This window comes from Podarcis melisellensis (assembly GCF_964234715.1).
Source record: "Podarcis melisellensis genome assembly, chromosome: 3".
NCBI lineage: Eukaryota > Metazoa > Chordata > Lepidosauria > Squamata > Lacertidae > Podarcis > Podarcis melisellensis.
In genome coordinates this window covers 8,835,716-8,860,084 of record NC_138530.1, presented here as the reverse complement: position 1 = coordinate 8,860,084, position 24,369 = coordinate 8,835,716, and the positions used below count along the sequence as shown (strand labels likewise).

General features: G+C 46.3%; 1 protein-coding gene across 5 annotated transcripts in view; it reads left to right on the top strand.

The window, feature by feature from the left end:
* The first annotated feature begins 892 nt into the window (after window positions 1-892).
* Window positions 893-24,369, top strand: part of PAPOLG (poly(A) polymerase gamma) — a 38,255-nt gene continuing 14,778 nt past the window's right edge. For 3 of the 5 annotated variants that reach the window (XM_081903980.1, XM_081903981.1, XM_081903979.1), the window contains exons 1-12: window positions 2,305-2,480; window positions 6,116-6,271; window positions 8,628-8,694; window positions 10,552-10,633; window positions 10,723-10,832; window positions 11,759-11,812; window positions 14,465-14,576; window positions 15,134-15,223; window positions 19,858-19,996; window positions 20,885-20,957; window positions 22,227-22,347; window positions 23,869-23,953. In XM_081903980.1, the coding sequence (XP_081760106.1) occupies window positions 2,464-2,480; window positions 6,116-6,271; window positions 8,628-8,694; window positions 10,552-10,633; window positions 10,723-10,832; window positions 11,759-11,812; window positions 14,465-14,576; window positions 15,134-15,223; window positions 19,858-19,996; window positions 20,885-20,957; window positions 22,227-22,347; window positions 23,869-23,953 (1,106 nt within the window). In that variant the 5' untranslated portion in view covers window positions 2,305-2,463. Of the gene's footprint in view, window positions 911-1,923; window positions 2,066-2,304; window positions 2,481-6,115; window positions 6,272-8,627; window positions 8,695-10,551; window positions 10,634-10,722; window positions 10,833-11,758; window positions 11,813-14,464; window positions 14,577-15,133; window positions 15,224-19,857; window positions 19,997-20,884; window positions 20,958-22,226; window positions 22,348-23,868; window positions 23,954-24,369 lie in introns of those variants that run through there. The other 2 variants (XM_081903983.1, XM_081903982.1) reach the window with 2 other exon arrangements.

The window sequence follows — 24,369 nt, the reverse complement described above, 5'->3', positions numbered from 1 at the left end:
GGGCCATTGAACATTTAAAATGACTGTGACACTTTCATATTTGAATTCATGCAAAGAATTCATAAAGTGTAAACAACAGATGGGCATCCTTACATACCTATGCATGTGTGTCTGGGAGCCCCACATGAACAAAGATGTTTAAGGGCATATATACAATTGTCATTCTCTCTTTACATGTTTGCTTTAGGAAATGCCGGTGTACCTCCTTCAGCAAGCATGATTGCCATGTAAAGTGTGGAGCCATTCCAACATGTTGGGTATTGAATGCAAATGTAAGGAAACCAGATTCAAATCCCCACTCAGCTATGAAGCCCAGTGGGTGGCCTTGAACAAATCACTGTCTGGGGCTAATGTACCTCACATAGAGCTGTTGTGAGGGTAAAACACACCACTGTTTACTCCGCAGAGGAGTGGGATGCAAACATTACAATGTAGCAATTAAAAAGTGTGCTGCTTGGATTATACTGTATATCCATCTGCCTCTGTCTCTGCTGGAGGGATCAATTAACCTCCCTCCAACCCCACCACTTGCCCAAATACATGTGGCAAAAATTCATTCAGGGCATATATACAGAAGCCGTAGCACAGCTTACTTTTTAATCAAACTTATACCCTGCCCTTCCTCCCAAATGAGCCCATGGTGAGGTCACTTTTATCTTGCAAGGTAAAAACTGTGTATGTCCTGCATGGCACATCCCGAGCCCCCTAATACAGCCTGCTATCCTCAGATGCACTGAAGGACTGTCCCGTTCCTTGTGTTGAAGTGAGCTTCGGCGGCCAAGCTGCTCAGCTTCTATATGGGAGGGCACCATCCTGGTCCTCCACCTCAGGCAACCCCAGCTTCTGCCAACCTAGCAGTTTGAAAGCACACCAGTGCAAGTAGATAAATAGGTACCACTGCAGCAGGAAGGTAAACGGCGTTTCCCTGAGCTCTGATTTCCGTCACGCTGTTCTGTTGCACCAGAAGCAGTTTATTCATGCTGGCCACATGACCTGGAAAGATGTCTGTGGACAAATGCTGACTCCCTCGACCTGAAAGCAAGATGAGCGCTGCAACCTCATAGTCACCTTTGACTGGACTTAACCGTCCAGGGGTCCTTTACCTTTTACCTTTATAACCTTATATTGTAAACCGCCCTGTGATCCTCAAATGAAGGACAGTGAATAAATTAATAATAATAATAATAATCCTTGCACACATCTGAGAAAGCCAACTCTGGTGCACAATGGCTTACGCCATAAAAATGTGTTTTGAGTCTTTGAAGATGCCTCTTTATTGTTTTTTGCTGCAACAAACTAGTTCTTGCAAGTCTTTCTAGGTGGTTTGTTTTTTTTTGGGTTTTTTGCAACAAACTTCCTCTGGAAGTTGCATTTGCCCAGTGAGCTTAAAAAGGGAGATGTTAGACATTTCCCCCAAAATGGCAAAATCATTTTGGTGTCCTTTTTAAGATTATAAACCTGAGGCTTTCTTCTCTTTTTTTTCGTGATCTGTAAGCTGCTCTGGGAGCCTTTATTATTATTTTTTAGTGTGGGGTTTGAAAAATAGGAAGGAGTTTTAAATAAATACAAATGAAGAAAATCTGCAACAGGGTTTTTCTTGTAGAAGCTGGAAGCCAGTTGGTTGCACAGCACCATTTCTAAGCCCCAACTAAAACATTTATTTGCAATTTGCCTTTTTTCTATCATGGCACACCAACCTTCCAAAGGATGCCAGTGCTGTTCTCAACAGCCATATTTAAACAGCAGCAAAACAGAGGAAGGTACCAAGGATTTAAGATGGTGATGATGTTAATAGTGAACGGACTGTAGGAACAGGGGCGATATTTCTGAGGGCTGGGACACATTTCCAAGCGTCCAATTTCAACACCAGCTCTATTAATTTTTAAAACTTTTCTCTTGCAACGATAAGCAGCAGCAGCGCCAAAAAAAAAACCCCACACACGTCACCACAACATTTTCCCTAATGGCCCAACCTAAAAAAAATCAATCGTTTCCCGGCTCGTCTTTGCTTAACAAAAGCGACAAAAACGGACTCCGCTTTCCATGGTGGCGTGAGGAGAATGTGGTTAGTTTCACACGCAGCGATTTTGTTACTTTAACCTTCTTTTATTCTTACTACTTTGTATTGCTACTACTATACTACTACTATACTATACTACTGTTGTATATGTATTTCCATTCTACCCTCACGCAGCGCTTCGTGAGGGGAAAAAGGGGAGAGAAAAAGGCGGGAAAAGCCGTTATAGACTCTCCCGCCGCCGCCGCGCAAAGGCTCGTGGGAAAACACCCGGCTTTGGAGTAGAAGCGAGGCGGTTGTCATGCGACGTAGCGACGGCAGGGGGCGCGGCAGCGGCTGCGCTCCTTATATAAGAGGGCGGAGGGAGAGGGCGTGGCTTGGCTGCAGGTGGCTGCGTCGCGCGCTGGAAGCAGGAGGTGCGCCCGGAGCTCGCGCTGGCGGTGGCTATGAAGGAGACTTGCGGGTAAGGGGTGGGCGTGGTCCTGCTGCTGCTGCTACAGCTGCATTATTCATTCATTCATTCGGTTCATTCATTGTCCAGGAACCAGCAGCTTGTCTAGGCGTGGGATGGGTTTGGGGGCAGGCGAATGCTTCTCGCTCTCCACGCCCAGTTTGCTTTTAATAATAATGAATACTGTTATTTATTATTTGAAACTTGGCGTCCTTGGGGGAATTTGCCTTTTACTGCACCCGTTCTTAGCTCTCTCTCTGGGCCGATGCAGCTTCCAGAGAGAAAGAAGAGGAGCTGTAATTAGTTAATTGCAGCCAAACAGCCTCAACTGCGGTTAGTAAAGGCTGGAAGCACGTCTTGCTGCTGCTCCGATGGTAGTAGTTACGTGCTTTTGTGTTTTTGTTTTGTAAGCCGCCCTGTGGCCCTCGGAGGAAAGGCGGCGTGGATATTTAATAAATCGTAACAATAATGAATACTGTGGCATGTGCCTTTGCGCGCCTGAATTGGTATTGCCAGATGCAAAGTTGGCAAGAGGGTGTTGTGGGTGAGTTTTTTTGTGTTAATTATTAGTACTATTATATATTAATTCGCACCCCGCCCTTTTCCCTGACTGGGCTTACAGGTAAAAACAAGAACCCCATCTCCACTGTTCCCCCATGGCTCTTCTTCAGGGCAGACAAGATGAAGTATAACAACTCCAAAAGCACATAGTTAAAGCGCCTGAATTTCACAGTGTTGTGTTTGTTGACCACCAGGCTAAAAGGGGTTAAGACAAATTCATGCCTCTGACTACCATTTACTGGGAATTGCAGGTGAGGAGAGCTTGCAGGATTTGACCAAGGGCCCATCTATTCCATCTCCCTATTATTATTAATAATAATAATTATTATTATTATTTATACCCCAGCCAAGGCCGGGCGGTTTACAAGCGGCTTACAAGCAATAATAAAAACAAGTTGAATGATTACAACTTAAAAACAAAATTAAAATACAACATATTCTCACAGTGGGAAGCCTGTTATGTACTGAAGTTCTCACCCTGGGCCAGCAGGGGGATACCGTAGATAGTTCAGGTCCACATATGCAAATAAGGGATCAAAAGTGACGTTCAGTGATTGGCTAGTTACAGAAAATGGTTACTGTTGTTTTCTTGTGGAGCTCTATATAAGCAGGCTGACTGAACCCTTCATTTCTGTTCTGGCCTGTGAATAAACAAGAGCTGTTTGAAGAATCGCTGTGTCGTCTGAAATGTTCACCCACAACTTAACAAAGCCTATAACCCGAACATGAGCAAGTCAGCTCTCCTAAGGTTCCCAGCAACTCATATTCAAAGGCATACTGCCTCCCACAATGGTAGTGTTTTAAAATGGTACACAAATGAGAAAGAGATTCTCACCCAGTCTGCTCCCGGATGTGCATATTTTGTATAGAGGGCCCTTCGAAAAGGTGTTCCCCCAGCTTTTCTCAGAAGTGAAAAAGACAACCCCCATATTATGCCGTGTACTGCACAATAAAAAATTGCTCTTTCGGAGCTACACTCCTGGTCAACAGTTAGATGCCCTGGAGTGGAGAACCACTTTGACAATAGGATTTGTGGGGAAGAGGGAGTTTTGCTAAGGTCCTAACTCACACCTCTACAAATGCTCCATCCATTAAAAGTATTTTACTTGGCCACTGAAGAACCAGGCAGCATGGGCGTAGCCAGGATTTATTCAGGGGGACAGGGGAGGCATTATGTTGGAGGGGTAGACCCGGGTTATCTGTGACGCGGTTGGTATGTTAAGTATTTTATTTATTTATATATCTGGCTGGGTTGCCCCAGATGGGACAATCGTAACTTGTTATGTACTTAATTCGTTCTGGAGGTCCGTTCTTAACCTGAAGCTGTTCTTAACCTGAAGCACCACTTTAGCTAATGGGGCCTCCCGCCACCGCACGATTTCTGTTCTCATCCTGAAGTAAAGTTCTTAACCTGAGGTACTATTTCTGGGTTAGTGGAGTCTGTAACCTGAAGCGTATGTAACCCAAGGTACCACTGTATTAGTTTTACATTGCCAATATCAATATAATATTATGGTGTACTAATAAAATGAAGAAACTTCATCATGCTTTCCTACTTATCCCAATAAAATGTGCCTTTCAAAAGGGGGTCGGAAAAGGAGTTTGGTTATGCCAGGATTGGTCTGTGGTTCCATCTTTTAAAATAAAAAGTAAGGTACTCATTGGTTTTATCGGGGTTAACTTTAGTCGGAAGCCTAACTTAGAAAGTGCTTTATCTCAAAGCAAATGCTGTGGTACTGTTAGTTTATTTGCTTTAAAATATTTTTAAAATGTCCTTCATCGCAAAAGCAATCCCAGGACAAGGGTGTACAAAAACAGGAATAACCATTTATAAAACAGGAGCAGATAAAAACCATGGTAAAAGCAATAGCAGTGGCAGCAGTACCACCACAGCACAAATCCTTGTGTATCAGGGATGAGGAACCTGTGGCTCCTTCTATTTGGTGTAGGACTACAAATTCCATCATCCCTGATGGTTGCCCATGCCTGTGGGGGCTGATGGGAGTTGTAGTTCAACAACATCTGATCACCAGTGCCCTATCGCTGATATACACAGTCCATTAGAGAGTGGCTTTGGAGAGAAGGCAGTGAGATGGATTACCCAAGCATGTTGGCAGTCCATGAAATCGGAAAGCAATATTGATAGAGCCTTCAAGTTAGTACTGTTGTTTTTCTGCAAGTGTGGCTCTGGATAATGAATGCACGTTGGTAGATTTGGGGCTGATACAGTGGTACCTCGGAAGTTGGACGGAATCTGTTCCGGAAGTCTGTTCGACTTACAAAACATTTGGGAACTACAGCGCGGCTTCCGATTGGCTGCAGGAAACATTGAATGTTCAGGTTCCAAAGAACGTTCGCAAACCAGAACACTCACTTCTGGATTGGTGGGGTTTGGGAACCAAAACGTTCGACTCGCAAGGAGTTCAGGATCCAAGGTACGACTGTATTTAGAATAAAGCTCCTTTTTATGTTAAACTGCCTACTTCTAATACAGGCACCCCCAAACTTGGCCCTCCAGATGTTTTTGGGGACTACAGTTCCCATCATCCCTGACCACTGGTCCTGTTAGCTAGGGATGATGGGAGTTGTAGTCCCCAAACATCTGGAGGGCCACGTTTGGGGGTGCCTGTTCTAATAGAAGTACACTTGCTGTGGTTGGTTATGGACCTGTTCTATGCCAAATCTTGTTTTGTTACATTCTGAACTTCTCTGCAGTCTTGTAACATCGATAGTAAAAGAAATTAAGAAATGAAACTTTAGCTAATGGTTTACATGTGTGAAATGGTATTTAGTACCATTTCCTTGCTGTCAAAAACTGTGCTACTTCCTTTTAAATCACATGATGTGTCAGGGAATTGTAGACTTCCTAGAAGCCTGCATTGATACTTCTAGAAAGTTTTGACATTTACTAAAATAGAAAAGTGCATCGTAAGTTCGTTTTTCTATGTGCAACATCACACTCACCGACGTTACTCATTTCTACTAAATACCTGCAGTTTAGTGCATGCAGTTTTTAAAAGTGTGTGTGTTTCTGTGTGAGATAAGTTCTCTCCTTTATCATGTTTAATGTGACTTTTCCTGTATAGAAATTATTTGGAGAACCAGCCGCAAAGGCACTACGGGGTCACTGCTCCAATTAGCTTGGCTCCTCCGAGGGAAATAGATTACATCCACACACAGAAGCTGATTGAAGCCATGAAGCCTTTTGGTGTATTTGAAGATGAGGAAGAGCTTGGTCGCAGGTAAGAGTAAACAGGCGCAGTGTAACAGCTAAAGCGGTAAACTTTTTACATATAATGACAAATATATAATATGGTATCCAGGGTGTATGGGTTGTTAGGGGGAGTGGAGGCGGGTGGCGCTGTGGGTTAAACCACAGAGACTGGGACTTGCTGATCAGAAGGTCGGCGGTTCGAATCCCTGCGACGGGGTGAGCTCCCGTTGCTTGGTCCCTGCTCCTGCCAAGCTAGCAGTTCAAAAGCACGTCAAAGTGCAAGTAGATAAATAGGTACCACTCTGGCGGGAAGGTAAACGGCGTTTCCGTGTGCTGCTCTGGTTTGCCAGAAGCGGCTTAGTCATGCTGGCCACATGACCCGGAAGCTGTACCGCGGCTCCCTCGGCCAATAAAGCGAGATGAGCGCCGCAACCCCAGAGTCGGTCACGAAGCTGTCAACATGCAACGGCAGCCACACGCTAGGAACTGCTTCGACTGGCCGGCTAAACCAGGCGAGGGTAGCCGATGGGTCTCAAACCCTTGGAGTTAAGGACCTCCCTTCCATGCAAAGACAGGCTCCAGCAGATTGAGGAGACCAGACCAATAGTGGGTCAAGAAACCCATTTTTCAGCGTGGACTGTAGAGGAAAGTGGGGGGGGGCAGATGGGGCTGGTCAACCTGGGAAGGTCACCCATCAAGGAGAAGGAAAACTGATCCTAAAACTCTGCTGCATTGCGGGACATCTTCAGGAGAAGAAAGGGCTAAGGAGCAAACCCTACACAAAGTCAGAGTGGAGTCACTAAGACTGTTGGACGGCGCCATGTACGCCTCCTTCCAGCAACTCCTGCAGCCAGGCTGGTGCCAAACGTATTGCTCCGCTTCCCTTTGGACCAGGGCCTTCTCAGTGATGGCTCCGACCGGGTGGAATGCTCTGTCTCATGAGACTAGGGCCCTTCAGCATTTAACTTCCTTCCGCCGGACCTGTAAGACAGAGCTATTCTGCCTCACCTTTAATTTGAATTCAGCCTGATCTTTTATTTCCCTTCTCTTCCCTCCCTCTCCCCTTTTATGAAGATTACCCGCTCTGAGACCCCACAGCTAATTCTTCCCTAGCCTTCTCATTGGCCCAAGTAGGACTAATTCAGCCAGCTAGCCCTGGTGACTAATGCTTATTGGATGGATTTCCCCCAAATTGATTTCTGAATTTCAAATTTTATTGTTGTTCATGTTTTTATACTGTATTTTATGCTGCTTTTACAATTAAGTGTTTTAAATTTGTTGTTAGCCACCCTGAGCCCGGTTTTCTGAACCGGGAAGGGCGGGGTATAAATAAAATATTATTATTATTATTATTATTATTATTATTATTATTACTATTATTATTACCAGCGAGGCCTTGGGGGGAGGTCTTGTTGTCTGGACCTCCAGACATACTGCCCAGACTTTGCGGCCTGGGGAGGTAATTTTGGTGCTGCTAGTGCAGTGGTTTAACCCCTGGAAGCGCACTCCATTGTCTCTCGAGAGATGCCTACTGTATGATATCCACCCCCATAAGAGTGTGAGACAGTACATTAACACACAAATTATTCTTATCAATCCATACAAATTATCCTTATATCCAGAATGTTTTGGAGACAGCACAAAAGTTGTTTTCCCCGTCGCAGACAGTTGTTCCCAGAGAAGCATATAGTTGAGGCTGTGCTGTTCATCTGCAAAGATGCTTCGGAAAGTTTGCCTTTAAGACTAGTTTCCTTCGTATAGTGAACAAATCACCACCATATTGCATAATATTTGTTCAAATTACTAAGCTTATACAGTGGTACCTCGGGTTAAGTACTTAATTCGTTCCGGAGGTCCGTTCTTAACCTGAAACTGTTCTTAACCTGAAGCACCACTTTAGCTAATGGGGCCTCCTGCTGCTGCCGTGCCGCTGGAGCATGATTTCTGTTCTTATCCTGAAGCAAAGTTCTTAACCTGAAGCACTATTTCTGGGTTAGTGGAGTCTGTAACCTGAAGCGTATGTAACCCGAGGTACCACTGTAGTAATTACCGGAAGGCTATCCGCGTTAAATCTGCTGCAGCGAAAACAGTGAAGAGTGATCAAATTATTGCGTTGTAGCTTTTGTCAATCTTGGCCCACTTCAACAGATTCCTGAACTGACAGGTGTCCTTGGTGCGATGAGGAAAGGAGTGAATTGAGGGAATAAATGCAGGAAGAAGGAGGCAGTGACTGCTGTCTGAAACCAAAATAGTTACCGTGACCCATTAAGAAGGCAGTAACAGTGTTGTTGTTGTTCTTGACCCATTAACATTAACATTGAAGCTACCACAATTTCTACTACTACTATTAAATCTTCCCTTTTTAACATTTTCCCCCATTGCAGGATAGTTGTTCTCAGTAAGCTAGATAATTTGGTCAAAGAGTGGATTGTGGAGGTTGCGGAGAAGAAGGTAAGAAGTTTGTCAAAGACATGATTTTTATATTGGCCTTCTCCTTCTTGCCTTTTGTAGCTAGGATTCTGTAGTTCTTGCTGTAAGATTCTGGCTCTGCAAAGGGCGAGCTATTATGGGACGCGGGTGGCGCTGTGGGTAAATCCTCAGCACCTAGGGCTTGCCGATCGCATGGTCGGCGGTTCAAATCCCCGCGGCAGGGTGAGCTCCCATCCTTCGGTCCCAGCTCCTGCAGTTCGAAAGCACCCCTAAGTGCAAGTAGATAAATAGGGACCGCTTTCTAGCGGGAAGGTAAACGGCGTTTCCGTGTGCTGTGCTGTGCTGGTGCTGGCTTGCCAGAGCAGCTTCGTCACGCTGGCCACGTGACCCGGAAGTGTCTCCGGACAGCGCTGGTCCTCGGCTTCTTAAGTGAGCTGGGCGCACAACCCTAGAGTCGGACACGACTGGTCCGTATGGGCAGGGGTACCTTTAACTTTACCTTTTTTACTCCTCCTTCCCTTTTGTAGCTAGGATTCTGTAGTTCTTGCTGTAAGATTCTGGCTCTGCAAAGGGCGAGCTATTAATAGCTGCCATGATGCACACATCCTCAAGTATACAGCAAGTCCATTGCTGTGGGTGAGCCCTCTCCAACCTCTTCTCTTCTTCCCCCACACCTGCCCCACCAAGCCCTGGGTAGTACAGTGATACCTCGGCTTAAGAACTTAATTTGTTCTGGAGGTCCGTTCTTAACCTGAAACTGTTCTTAACCTGAAACTAATTAGAGGTGTGCTTTCGCTAATGGGGCCTCTCACTGCCGCTGCGTCGCCGGCACACGATTTCTGTTCTCACCCTGGGGCAAAGTTCTCAACTCAAGGTAACTCTTCCAGGTTAGCGGAGTTTGTAACCTGAGGCGTTTGTAACTTGAGGTACCACTGTACTGTGGCCATTGTGTAGGAGAATTTTGGAAGAGGAGGTTCCAGAGGTCAGTTGGTCCTAGCCAGGCTGATGGACAGAAGAGGGTGAAGCGGGTGTGTTGCTGCTTGTTCAGGCAAATCAGTCTCTTAAGCTTAAGCCAAGAAATAGTATTCTCTATGAAATTGAATATCAATATACGTAATCAAGGCTTTGAGATTAGACCACTGAAGAAGCCCGGGAAACTACCTTGGGAGTGGGCTACCTGCAAGCCCCTGTAAAAGGGCCCCATCGGGGGCAAACAACAACGTCTTGATTACTTGGACGGCCAGGGCGAAACAGGTGCAAAACGCCGGCACCCTGTCTACAACTTCATTAACATCCATCTACAACTTCACTAGCGGTATTGTGAACAACAAACTTTTGTTGGTATCTTCATGAACTTACCGTATTTTTCGCTCTCTAGGACGCACCCGACTATAGGACACACCTTGTTTTAGAGGGGGAGAACAAGGGGGGGGGAAATCTCCCCCTCTCTGCTCAGCGCCCCTTCAGTGAAGCGGCAGGAGAAATCCATTTCAAAAGACCAGGTTGGGGAATAGCACAAAGGCTGCGTGCAGCCTTCCTGCTGCCCCCTGAGCTTGTGGGGCTGGTGGGGGGAAGCGCTGCTTCCCCCCACCGCCAGCCTCAAAGATCCCTGAAGCCTTCGGAGTACAGTGCAAGTTCCTTTGGGTTCCTTTTGCTGAAGCCAGGAGAGCAAGACTCTCCCGGCTTTAGCGAAAGGAACTTGAAGCCTCCAGAACGCAGTGGGAACCCGCGCTGCACTCCGAAGGCTTCAGGCGGCTATCCCAGAAGCCTGGAGAGCGAGAGGGGTCGGTGCGCACCAGGTACCACCTGACCTTCCTGCGCCTCTGGAACCCAGTAGCTTAGATTTTCAAGGTGTAAATGTTTCCAACTTTCCTGCAGAACCTCCCATCTTCAGTCTCATCACGGTGTGGTGGCAAGATTTTTACGTTTGGTTCCTATCGGCTTGGAGTCCACACAAAAGGTATGATTCTCGTAAAACGCCTCAACCTGGGAAGTAGTTTGCCTTAAACTACTGAAAGCTGCTAATTTGAGGGCCTTTTCTTCTTGCAGGTGCTGATATAGATGCTCTCTGTGTTGCCCCTAGACATGTGGAAAGGTCAGACTTCTTCCAGTTGTTCTTTGAGAAGCTAAAGCTCAAAGATGGCATCAGGAACTTAAGAGTAAGTAAGTCTCTTGTCTTGCTTGGACGAGCCGATGTGTGTAATATTTACTCGTGTGCATGCTGACTCCATTGAAAAGCGTTGTAGCCTTTTTAGACTTTACTGATTGGTGGGGTCTGCGTTGCTCCCGGATGGGAGGAAGGAAGTCAAATGACACCGAGGTTTGGTTCAGAGAAAGAGTTTATTCTGCTCTCTGGATAGCAGAAGGCACTTGCGTGGTCAGTTCAAAGCAAGTCTACAGAAAGAGTAATTTCACACAGTATATATATCCTCCAGACACCCTCTCCCCCCTTCCCCAGGAATCCAGCCTCGTACGTTCGTATACATAAGTTGACATCCACGAACATACACAGATGTTCCTGTACATAAGTTGACATCCATGACCATAAACAGATGTTCCTGTTCCTGTATTGTTATCTTGGGGTTAAGAGGGTCACCCAGCTATAGGAGTTTCCCTTGACGCCTTCTCTATCTCCGGCCGTGGGGACTGACAGACTCTGTCTTGCAGAGTCTGTGCATCAGTGTGTCAGGATATTTACATCCTACAGGATAAGATAAGCCCCAGCTCTGCCGTCCTGTTTCCACTTCGGAACTGACAAGGCCATTCATTAAGCGTCACGTACTGATAAAGGAGAGGGCTTTGTTTATTCAGCTGGGTTCTTGTTATACATTGGCACAAGTGCTCAAGTTAATGGATTTTAGCTAATGGAGAAGGGCCCGTTTTTAGACTGACTGCACAGTCAGGTTTTAGATTTGGGAAACCCATTCCTTCAGCGTTGTGCTTGACATGATTATTGGATGGTATGAGGCCGCCTTGTAGAGAATTGGAACATTGGTCCATCTCTATGTCATACTGTTAATGCATCTCATTCCAAATGCGGTCACTTAGATTACGTAAAACCTGTCTTAATCTCTCCTTCCTACAGGCAGTAGAAGATGCATATGTACCAGTCATCAAGTTTGAGTTTGATGGTATTGAGGTAAATAATAATAATAATTACTTCCTCTTTCCTCTATAGAAATTAGTATTTAGAGTGGTTTGGGGGCCAAAACTAGAAGATCCATGAACCTATATGATTGCATTTCATGAGTGCTTTAGTTGGTTAAATGGATTGCAACTGATGGGAGGATAGATGGCAAGTTAAATAATTTAATGTAGATGGGACGCTGACTCACACTGGTCCAACGAGGACTAAGCATGCTCAGTTGAAGCATGAGGCTGACTTTAGAAGGTTGGGGGTGGGGTATCTGGAGGATGGGGGGATGGAATGTAAAGACTCAGAGATGGAACAAAGCACTTTAATCATTAGTAAGGTAAAGGTAAAGGAACCCTTGACCCTTAGGTCCAGTCGTGGCCGACTCTGGGGTTGCGGTGCTCATCTCGCTTTATTGGCCGAGGGAGCTGGGGTACAGCTTCCGGGTCATGTGGCCAGCATGACTAAGCCGCTTCTGGTGAACCAGAGCAGCGCATGGAAACACTGTTTACCTTCCTGCTGGAGTGGTACCTATTTATCTACTTGCACTTTGACGTGCTTTTGAACTGCTAGGTTGGCAGGAGCTGGGACCGAGCAATGGGAGCTCATCCCGCCATGGGGATTCGAACCGCCGACCTTTGGATCGGCAAGTCCTAGGCTCTGTGATTTAACCCACAGCGCCAAATTATACCTAATACAAAAGACTGATCTTTAAAAACGGAATGGAGAGATAAAATATGGGAGTGTGCAGCTATGGCTAAATTAATTGATTTCATTTTAAAGATATCTAGAATAAGGGCAGAGACAGTGGTAAAAGAGGCAAAAATATATTGATTGGAGTAAAAAAATGAGGTTTCCCCCAAATAGAAACCTTGGATTTACAGTGCATTGATGGCTCAGTAGATGGGCTAAATGTTACTGATGATGTAACAGTCACTAAAACCCTCACTTTGGGGTCAGTATAGAAAGCTGGGAACCAATTTATAAATTTATCTCCAAAATTACGGATTTCATTAACTGAAATAGAGAAGGCCACTGCACATTGTCGAAGGCCTTCTCCACGTCAAAACAAAAGTATTAATCCATGTTTATTACTTACCACATAATTCATAATATCTATAATTTTACAAACACTGTCTCATTTTCCTTGCCCATATAAGTCTTGTCTGATCTGGACTGTTAGTTTTGCTTATAACACTGTTCAGATTTTATGCCAATATTCCAATGAAAATTTTATAATCTATGTTTAATAAGGATATTGGACAATATGGAGTCACTGATGATCGGTCCTTGTCTTTCTTTAGAATCACCACTATATTGGCTTATTTCCAGGTCTCCAGAATATATTTTCCTACCATTTCATTCATTGTCTTTTTCAATGGATTCAAAAGTATCAGAGAACTTTTTAAAATAAAACATCCATGTCAGCCCATCTGGGACCGGAGCCTTGTTTTCTTTCAACCCTTCCAATATCTCTTAATCTGTCTTAATTATTGCCCATTTTCCATTAGATGGACTCGTTAATTTTGTTTTGGGTAAGAATTGTTCTATTTTATCTCCGTATGGCATTTTCGATTTGTTCAGGTTTGAATAGTAGCAAATTCTCCCACTGTTTCCTTATCAGATATAGTCCAACTTGAAAGGGCAAGTGTTGTAGTCTGGTAGAGCTCCTACCAAGCAAACAAATTCTGAAAAAGACTATGAATTGAAAGTGGAGACAATAGAAGCACCTTTCCCTGCTTATCTGTTTGCTTTATAACACCAAAAACCTTAATAAAAACTATTTTTTTAAGTGCCTTTCACGAGCCTTACCACAGGAATCTGTGTTCTGGTAACCCCACAGTCGTCTTCTTTGGCGATCCCTCATAGCCGAGTCAGATTGTCTTCCATAGACACGGTTTTAACGATGAGTCCGTAAGTGACTGTGGAGGTCAATTCTGGATCCCCACGTTCTTCCACAGTGGGGACATTGGTTTCCGGGTGGGAGTTGATCACGGTGTGGATTTGCCAAGTGTGTCTTCCTCTTAGCACATATCTCACTTGCATCCTGAGTTTGAGTGCCTTCAAAGCCCATGACATCTTTGGTAAAGGCTTTTCTCCAATTGGAGGGCTCGCAGGCCTGTGTTTCCCAGTTGTCAATGTTTATACTACATTTTTTAAGATTTGCCTTGAAACAGTCTTTATATCTCTTTTGTTGACCACCAGCACTACGCTGGCTATGGGGCTCCATGTGGAACAGTTCAGTTGTTAATCCATAAGTTTATTATGACTACATAACACTCACCCTGGGGGAATCGCGTTGGTTTCCAATTCAACACTCTGGTGTCAAATCTAAGATGCTTGTATGCTGTTTACCTATAAAGCCCTAAACAACCTGTGGCCTAAACACTTCAAGGAGCGCCTCACCAGGAAGGTTCCTTTTGATTGTTCTGCAGTTAAATTTGATCCCTTGTGGCAACCTGCTTTATTGTGTCCGCCTTGTCAACAGCGGGCAGCCTAAAAATATTACTGAATGAATAAAATAAAAAAATACTTGGAGCAGTGTCTGTAGAATATGCTTGAAGGCATTTCTACTGCTCTAGCAGTTCTTGATGTTTGGTGGCAAGCTGTTAAAGAGGTCACTTGCTGAGAGGCTACTTTCATTTCTTGCCTCCATAGATCGATCTAGTATTTGCGAGGCTGGCTGTGCCAATCTTGTCTGATAACCTGGATCTTCGGGACAACGCGCATCTGGGAAGCCTGGATATAAGGTGTATTCGGAGCTTAAATGGTAATGCGTACCTTTCCAGTTTTTCTTAACGGTGGCTGCTAAACACAGCTACTCAAGTAACTGGGTATTAAATGGCTGTGATCTGCCCTATTTGATAGGGGATTTTTGACTATGAGTAGCAGATTCATGTGGCACACTAAATTTTTTGTTCTGCCTTTTCCTCCAAGAAGTTCAGGGAAGGATTCACAGGCTGTCTCACTGCCCAGTAGGTATGGAATAGACAGACTTTCTCAGTGACACAGTGAAGCTTAATAGATGTGATGATTTGAACCTGCGAATAGTTGCAATTCCAAAAGCAGCCTGCCATGCAGCAGCGTATGTTTGTAATGCCCTCGACAGGCAGAAATAGCTGTGTGGTTCTTTGAATCCTGTCCGTAGCATGGGCCTGAGAAGTCTAGTATTTCCACTTAGCTTTATCAGTTCAAGCCATGTTGCGTGGGAGGACTGAACAGGTAAAATTAGAAGCCTATTCTGCACTGTGTATGTTCAGTCTTACTGCTTCTCAGTAGCCTGGTGCCTTGCCTGATTTAACGCAAAGGCTTAACGTTTGCCGGCAGGTTGCAGAGTCACTGATGAAATACTTCATTTAGTACCAGACAAGGAGAACTTCAGGCTGACGCTCAGAGCAATTAAACTGTGGGCAAAACGTAAGTACTTAATACATCAAATTTTGTGGTATCAGCCCCTAAGCTTAATAGTCCTTGAAATGGCTCTTTAGGCTAAGCCAAGGGAGCTTGTCGCCTCTGCACGTTGCCTTCAAAATCTGCATAATGGCGATTACGTCTCAAATCCTGAGGACGAGCTTGAATGCTGGTCTAATGGTGGCAGAGAAACACCTGAAAATGTGCTAGCTGCTGCTGCTGCTGAATACTTAAAAAACAGTTTGGAATCTGGTGGCCAGGGAAGGAATTTTGCTTCCTTCCTTCCCCCCTCATTCGAAGTCATATCAGAGCCTCAAGAATTGCAGGTGTTCAGGAGCTGTCACCTAAAAGCTGGGGCCTCCTAACTAAGCACCAAGGCAGAGGCTAGGTGTTTCTACTCCAACCTGGCTTCTAGGTAACCTTTCTAGCTCCTAAATCTGGCATAAGAATGTAGGAATGGAATCTTGGTTCCATGAAACTTTATCTTCAGGTCTCCTGCTAACTTGGGAGATTTCCAAGTTATAAAAGGATCGGGCGGATTTGCGGAGGATGCACCTGTGTCAGGGGTGAGAAACTCACTTTCCACCTGTTGTTGAAGTCCCCATCATCCCCAGACCACATGGCCAATGGTCAAGAATCATGGGCGTTGTAGTTCAAGGACATCTGGAGGATCACTGGTTTCCCCACCCCTGGTCTGTAAGAATGGTTTATTGGCAATGGTATAGAGTCATAGGATTGTAGAGTTGGAAGGGACCCCAAGGGTCATCTAGTCCAACCCGCTACAATGCAGGAAACTCAACTAAATTATCCATGACAGATGACCATCCAATCTCTGCTTTAAAACCTCCATGGAGGGAGAGCCCACCACCTTCCAAAAGTTCCTCCTTAGTTGGAATCTCCTTGTAACTTGAACCCATTGTTTTGGGTCCTAGCCTCCAGAGCAGGTGAAAACAAGTTTGGTCCATGTGACAGTCCTTTAGATGAAACCGCTGTGGACTGAGGCAGTGAAGTCCTAGGAATATCAGCTACTGTGACGCACCAGGGAGAGGCCAGTTGCAACCTTCATAAGCACTCAGAGGCACATGGCTGGACCGTTTTAATACATGGGATGCTGAACTTGAAGGGACACAGGTGGCGCTGTGGGTTAAAGCCTCAGCACCTAGGGCTTGCTGATCGAAAGGTCGGCGGTTCGAATCCCTGCTGCGGGGTGCGCTCTCGCTGCTCGGTCCCAGCGCCTGCCAACCTAGCAGTTCGAAAGCACCTCCGGGTGCAAGTAGATAAATAGGGACCGCTTACCAGCGGGAAGGTAAACGGCGTTTCCGTGTGCAGCTCTGGCTCGCCAGAGCAGCGATGTCACGCTGGCCATGTGACCCGGAAGTGTCTCCGGACAGCGCTGGCCCCTGGCCTCTTAAGTGAGATGGGCGCACAACCCCAGAGTCTGTCAAGACTGGCCCGTATGGGCAGGGGTACCTTTACCTTTTACCTTTATGCTGAACTTGAAAAGGCCTGATCCATTTGCCAGTTTAGCAAATGGTGCATACAGGGCCAGATTTAGGTTTGATAAGGCCCTCAGCTACTGAAGGTAATGGGGCCCTTTATATATCCAGCTGTCCTTTGTCAACAACAAATTGTCGCTGTTTTTTGTGTTGAATATATGCTATATGGTAATTTATGGACCTAATAGGTATCTAAAGCCATTTGCACATGCAGAACGTATGCACCCTATATATAGAAAAGAGCAAACCAGTGATATTTTAGGGAGCAGGCTAGCAGGCACTGCCCATTACTTACATCATAGGAGCCTACACAACACAAAACACTGTTGCTGTATGTAGGTTTTATTTTATTTGTTTATTATCTTATATTTTGGAAATGTACATGCAGGTTTTTTTCCCCTTTAAATGTTTTGGGGCCCCCCAAGAGAGTGGGGCCCTAATCTATAGCTTGTTTAGCTTATACGTAAATCCGGCACTGGGTGCATAGAGGGATAGGGTTCGCTGCAAGAGTACAAGCTCTTGTGCTATCCTTCGCTTTGGTGAAGTGACAGCAATTGCTGGAGGGAGCGAGGCTGGCCACCATCTCGCATCAATATCAAGCAAGTAACTTGTAAGTGAAGCTATATGTACCATTGTAGGCCTTTAAAAAAGAAAAAGAAGGTTCACAAGTGGAAGAGAACCCCAGCCAGTATGTGGGTTTGTCAGCCCACAATGTGCATCTGTTGTAAGTGCATTCTTAGAAAGAGCTGAAGCTTGGATCCTCTTGAGCTCACCAGCTGCCTATCACCAGGTGACAAATGCACTCTTTTCAGCTTTATCAGTAATTAATAATAATAATAAAAATAATAGTTATACCCTGCCCATCTGGCTGGGTTTCCCTAGCCACTCTGGGCGGCTTCCAACAAAAGATTAGAAATACATTAAAACACCAGTCATTAAAAGCTTCTCTAAACAGGGTTGCCTTCAGATGTCTTCTAAAAGTCTGGTAGTTGTTTTTCTCTTTGACATCTGGTGGGAGGGCGTTCCACAGGGCGGGTGCCACTACCAAGAAGGCCCTGCCCGGTTCCCTGTAACCCTACTTCTCACAATGAGGGAACCACCAGAAAGCCCTTGGCACAGGACCTCAGCGTCCGGGCAGAACGATGAGGGTGGAGTCGCTCCTTCAGGTATACTGGACTGAGGCCGTTTAGGGCTTTCAAGGTCAACACCAACACTTTGAATTGTGCTTGGAAACATACTGGGAGCCAATGTAGGTCTTAAAAGCCCCCCAAAATTGGTAGAGTGCAGCATTATGATCATTACCGCATAGTCAGTAGAATGTGGCTTTGGTACACTGAACCATAAAATCCCCTGTTGTAAAATGCGTGTTGTTTTCGGCGAGTTCTTTGCATGCATTTAACTCCTTTAAGTTGCCCGCTCCTCCTCTTCATGCAAGTTGTTGGGGAATCCTGAACCATGCTACTGCTGCTCTCAAGCTGGCCTGTCAAATGCTAGTCATTTGCTCCCCTTTTAGGGATGTGCAGATCAGCAGTGTGGAGTCAGCTTGCAGATTTGCCTCTGACTTGCATGCATGTTGCCGTGTACATCATTAGACCATTGCTGGGCAGGTTGCTGAGACCTCTTGAGTATAGGGCAGTATATAAATTCAGTAAATAATGATGATAATAATAATAAGAAGAAGTAGAAGTAGAAGGGATTTAACGTAAAGGTAAAGGTACGCCTAGGGACGCGGGTGGCACTGTGGGTTAAACCACAGAGCCTAGGACTTGCCAATCAGAAGTTCAGCGGTTCGAATCCCCATGACAGGGTGAGCTCCCGTTGCTCAGTCCCTGCTCCTGCCAACCGAGCAGTTTGAAAGCATGTCAAAGTGCAAGTAGATAAATAGGTACCGCTCCGGCGGGAACGTAAACGGCGTTTCCGTGCGCTGCTCTGGTTTGCCAGAAGCAGCTTAGTCATGCTGGCCACATGACCCTCGGCCAATAAAGTGAGATGAGCGCCACAACCCCAGAGTTGGCCATGACTGGACCTAATGGTCAGGGGTCCCTTTAACCTTTACCTTATTACAGTGGTGCCCTGCAAGACGAATGCCTCGCAAGACGAAAAACCCGCTAGACGAAAGGTGGGGTGAGCTCCCGTTGTTTAGTCCCTGCTTCTGCCAACCTAGCAGTTCGAAAGCACATCAAAGTCCAAGTAGATAATAGGTACCGCTCCGGCGGGAAGGTAAACGGCGTTTCCGTGCGCTGCTCTGGTTCGCCAGAAGTGGTTTAGTCATGCCAGCCACATGACCCGGAAGCTGTATGCCGGCTCCCTCGGCCAATAAAGCGAGATGAGCGCCGCAACCCCAGAGTCGGTCACAACTGGACCTAATGGTCAGGGGTCCCTTTACCTTTTAAAGGTACGCCTGACTATTAGGTCCAATCATGGACAACTCTGGGGTTGCGGCGCTCATCTCGCTCTACAGGCCAAGGAGCCGGTGTTTGTCCACAGACAGTTTTTCTGGGTCATGTGGCCAGCATGACTAAGCCACTTCTGGCGAAACCAGAGCAGTGCACAGAAACGCCATTTACCTTCCCGCTGGAGCGGTACCTATTTATCTACTTGCACTTTGATGTGCTTTCGAACTGCTAGGTTGGCAGGAGCAGGGACCAAACAACGGGAGCTCACCCCGTCGTGTGAATTCGAACCGCCAACCTTTCGATCGGCAAGTCCAAGCGCCACAGTGGTTTAACCCACAGCACCACCCGCGTTGCATAACATAGATGTAGCACACTCAAATTTTGATGGAAGGCCAATAGGCACCACAAGGGGGAGCTGTTTCAAAAGCAAAGCATGCATTTGAATCCAAATCGGAACTAAAATTAAATACGCATTGCTGTGATTGCTTTTTCTAAGGCTCCTAGCCCCCCTTTTTTTGGGGGGGGTCTTTGTTTCGACCTTGGCAGGAGAAGTGAATAGCTAAGTCCCGTCTTCCTGAGTGCTGTTTTCACAGTGAGAATTGGGCTTTCCCTCCCCCGTAATTGGTTAAGGAAAAACAAGATTATATAGTTTCTCTGCTGCGTATTTAAGCACTAGTTTTGTCCTCTGCTAACCTGAAACTATCTGAAACGCTCGGGAAATCTGAAGTGACAAATGTCTGCCTTTTAGGGCGTGGGATTTATTCAAACATGCTGGGATTTCTTGGTGGTGTTTCTTGGGCCATGTTGGTGGCGAGGACGTGTCAGCTGTATCCCAATGCCTTGGCCTCGACGCTGGTTCATAAATTCTTCCTGGTTTTCTCCAGGTGGTAAGTATCTGGCCAGCCGTCACAATTCACAGATCGTACATGAACTAGATTATAACATAGGAAGAAGACAGATCAGATCTTGGGCCGGCAAGATGTTGCCGCTCAGTTACAACTGGAAAGTGAACTAACCATGAAATTGTGCATTTCAGAATGGGATGCCCTTGGAATCCACCCCAGAGACTTTTAAGTAACTTGCCTTCAGTAAATGCACCTTTCTGCTGCCATCAAAATGTTTTCCTGGCCAGGAATGCCCCCTGAGTGTCTCCCCTGCTGTTTTGTTTAGAAGTGTGCTTTCAGATTCCGAGTTGTTGATATTGTGCCTTGTCTTGTATGTCTTCAGGCACACAAACAGCATAAATAAAGTGTACTCCTGAGAGTGCTATGTGAATGCCTCCCTAAAATTAACTCCCAGTTGGCCTTTCCCTTACCCTAGAACAGTGATGGCCAAACTTGGCCTTCCAACTGTTTTAGGACTACAACTCCCATCACCTCTAGCTATCAGGACCAGTGGTCAGGGATGATGGGAATTGTAGTCCCAAAACCAGTTGGAGGGCCACGTTTGGCCATCACTGCCCCAGTAGGACAAGGGTGGCTTTTTATTGCCACAAAATTTATCTGTTGCTTCCTATATAAAGTGTCTTGAAGTAAACCAGAGGTACCATGATACTCAACACGAACCATTTCGTCTTCCCTGCCCTCCACCCCGCTCACCCATCCCCAGCCAACAGGGAAATGTGAATGCTTGAATTAAAGGGTGCTCACAGTTCTTTAGACTTCATTTGAACAGTATAACTCTTGGCCTAATTGTCTTCACCGATATGGATAACTGACATGCAGCTTTCTAGACTGAAGTATGCACTTGGTTTTGCTCACCTGCTCTCTTTTCAGGGAATGGCCCAATCCAGTCTTGTTGAAAGAGCCCGAAGAGAGCAACCTCAACTTGCCGGCCTGGGACCCCAGGGTTCGTAGAGCACATTGCCTTGAAAACCATCCTGTATCCCCCGGCGTCAGTTGTAGCAGCCTTGTCAGAGTGTTGCTGCTCTTTTAGTCAGGAGGGAGGGGCGGAGAACTGAATCATACTGAGCCCTCTCGATTCTCCAGGACACCAGCAGCAGCTTTGACAAGCCTGCCACCTGACAAAGGTGTCCCCTTACTGAGAGGCATTGCCTTCTATGGGACAACATAAATCTCTCTTTTGGTAATCCTCACAGAACTCTAGCCCAATGGTTGCCATTAATCTGATTTTGATTTGATTTTAGAATGTTGTATTACTTTTACAGGTGCCGTTTAAGGTGCGTTCAGGCGGCTACCTTGGAAGCCTGGAGAGCGAGAGGGGTCAGTGCGCACCGACCCCTCTCGCTCTCCAGGCTTCAGGTTCCTTTCGACCTGCTCTTTGGGGCTGGCGGGGGGAAGCCCACCACCAGCCCCAAAGAGCAGGTCGCTGAGCAGCGGAAAGGCGCAGCGGAGAGGCTGCTGCCATAGTCACGCATCACTTCTCCAGCCGGGAGAGGATTGCGGGGCTATGGCTTCTTTAGCCCTGCACGCGCTCTCCCGGCTGGAGAGGTGACGCGCAGCTATGGAGGCTCCTGCCATAGCCGCGCGTCACCTCTCCAGCCGGGAGAGGGTCGCGGGGGGCTGCTTTAGTCCTGCGCGCGCTCTCCTGGCTGGAGAGGTGACACGCGGCTATGGAGGCTCCTGCCATAGCCGTGCGTCACCTCTCCAGCCGGGAGATGGCCGCGGGGCTATGGTGTCTTCGCTCCATAGGACGCACGCACATTTCCCCTTCATTTTTGAAAAAGTGCGTCCTATAGAGCGAAAAATACGGTAAGTCATTGAATCTGTATACCGACCTTCATCCGAAGATCACAGGGCGGTTCGCAGCGTAAAAATACAAAATGAGAATCCAAAATACACAATAAAAACTGCAACTTGTTTTAGCAAATTCTATAGTTTAACTCTGATGGCATAACAGGGAATCAGATACACACACGGGAGATTAGGCTTTCAGTGACTGCTAGTCATTATGGCTGTGAAAAAACGCTGATATGCTTCTGAATGGCTGTTGCTGGAGATCATGGCTGGGGAGAGCGCTGTTGCCCTTGTGTCCTGCTTAGAGGCTCCGCATGGGCCCCTGTTCAGCCATCGTAAGAACAAGATGCTGGACAAGATGGGGCCTTGGTGTGACCCAGCAAGGGTTCTTAACGTTCTTATAATCCTTCACCTGCCACAGGTAAATCCATCAGACAGGTATCACCTGATGCCCATCATCACCCCAGCGTATCCACAGCAGAACTCCACGTATAATGTGTCGACTTCAACCAGAGCGGTAATGGTAGAAGAATTCAAATACGGTAAGCCACCTTGATATATATTCCCAAATGGTGGGGCATAAACACTTTTGAGCTAGCAGTGTGTGGTTCTCCCAGAGACCATAGATGCAGGCTGACGAGGGTCAAACTCCCTTGGGAGGTGGTGGACTCTCCTTCCTTTGAGGTTTTAAAGCAGAGGGTGGGTGGCCATCTGCCATGGATGCTTTTGCTGAGGTTCTTGCATTGCAGGGGGTGGGATTAGATGACCCTCGGGGCCCTCCCAGTGCTACAATTCTATGATTCTATGATAGTGGAAAGAGAAGGAGAAGTTGGGAGTGGGAAGGGCACTGTCTAGATGAGGATACTGATGGCCAAGAGAGATGTATCTGGTTCTTGATTGCATGAGACTTGATATAATAATAATAATAATAATAATAATAATAATAATAATAATAATAATTTATTATTTATACCCCACCCATCTGGCTGAGTTTCCCCAGCCACTCTGGGTGGCTCCCAATTGAGTGTTAAAAACAATACAGCATTAAATATTAAAAACTTCCCTAAACAGGGCTGCCTTCAGATGTCTTTTAAAGATGAGATAGTTGCTTATTTCCTTGACATCTGATGGGAGGGCATTCCACAGGGCGGGCGCCACTACTGAGAAGGCGCTCTGTCTGGTTCCCTGTAACCTCACTTCTCACAATGAGGGAACCACCAGAAGGCCCTCTGCGCTGGATCTCAGTGTCCGGGCTGAACAATGGGGATGGAGACGCTCCTTCAGGTATACAGGACCGAGGCCGTTTAGGACTTTAAAGTTCAGCACCAACACTTTGAATTGTGGTCGGAAACGTACTGGGAGCCAATGCAGATCTCTCAGACCGGTGTTATGTGGTCTCGGTGGCCACTCCCAGTCACCAGTCTAGCTGCCCCATTCTGGATTAGTTGCAATTTCCGGTTAACCTTCAAAGGTTAGATAGAGCACATTGCGGTAGTCCAAGCGAGAGATAACTAGAGCATGCACCACTCTGGCGAGACAGTCTGCGGGCAGGTAGGGTCTCAGCCTGCGTACCAGGTGGAGCTGGTAAACAGCTGGCCTGGACACAGAATTGACCTGCACCTCCATGGACAGCTGTGAGTCCAAAATGACTCCCAGGCTGCGCACCTGGTCCTTCAGGGGCACAGTTACCCCATTCAGAACCGGGGAGACCCCACCCACCCCCCAAAAACAGTACTTCTGTCTTGTCAGAATTCAACCTCAATCTGTTAGCTGCCATCCATCCTCCAACCACCTCTGGGCACTCACACAGGACCTTCACCACCTTCACTGGTTCTGATTTGAAAGAGAGGTAGAGCTGGGTGTCATCTTGGTGTCTCTATGATTTGCAATTTTCCCCCTTAGTCTCAGTGCTGTGAGTTGAGCCAAGTAGCCTTTGAGTTCCCTTTCCTGACTTGTGCTCCCCCAGTTCCAGTTCTGTGAAGGCACTCCAAGGCTACCCAGCTCAGAAGATCTGCAAAAGTTTATAACAAAAGCACTTACATTGCGGTTTTGTGTCTCTACAGGTCTTGTGGTTACAGACGAGATTCTTCAAGGGAAATCAGACTGGTCAAAGCTGCTTGAGCCGTCCAACTTCTTTCAAAAGTACAAGTATGTGAGAGTTCCTGGGCTTTCAAAGCCCCTATTGAAGGAGTTGTAGCTGGCAGTGCTTACACAAGTTTAAAAACAACGTAAGATCAGAATAACAATAACTTCCCAGCAGAGCAGGTAAAAATTCTTCTGTGAAAAAAAGAACAAGCTTGTTACCGGGCAGCCCTCCCTAGGGGAAGGTGTTGCAGAGGCAAGGAACCACAACAAAGATTCCTTGTTTCTGGTAGTCACCCACCTGCCTCTGATGGTGGAGGGCCTTAGAGCATGGGTAGGCAAACTAAGGCCCAGGGGCCAAATCCGGCCCAATTGCCTTCTAAATCTGGTTCATGGATGGTCCGGGAATCAGCGTGTTTTTACATGGGTAGAATGTGTCTTTTTATTTAAAATGCATCTCTGTGTTATTCGTGGGGCATAGG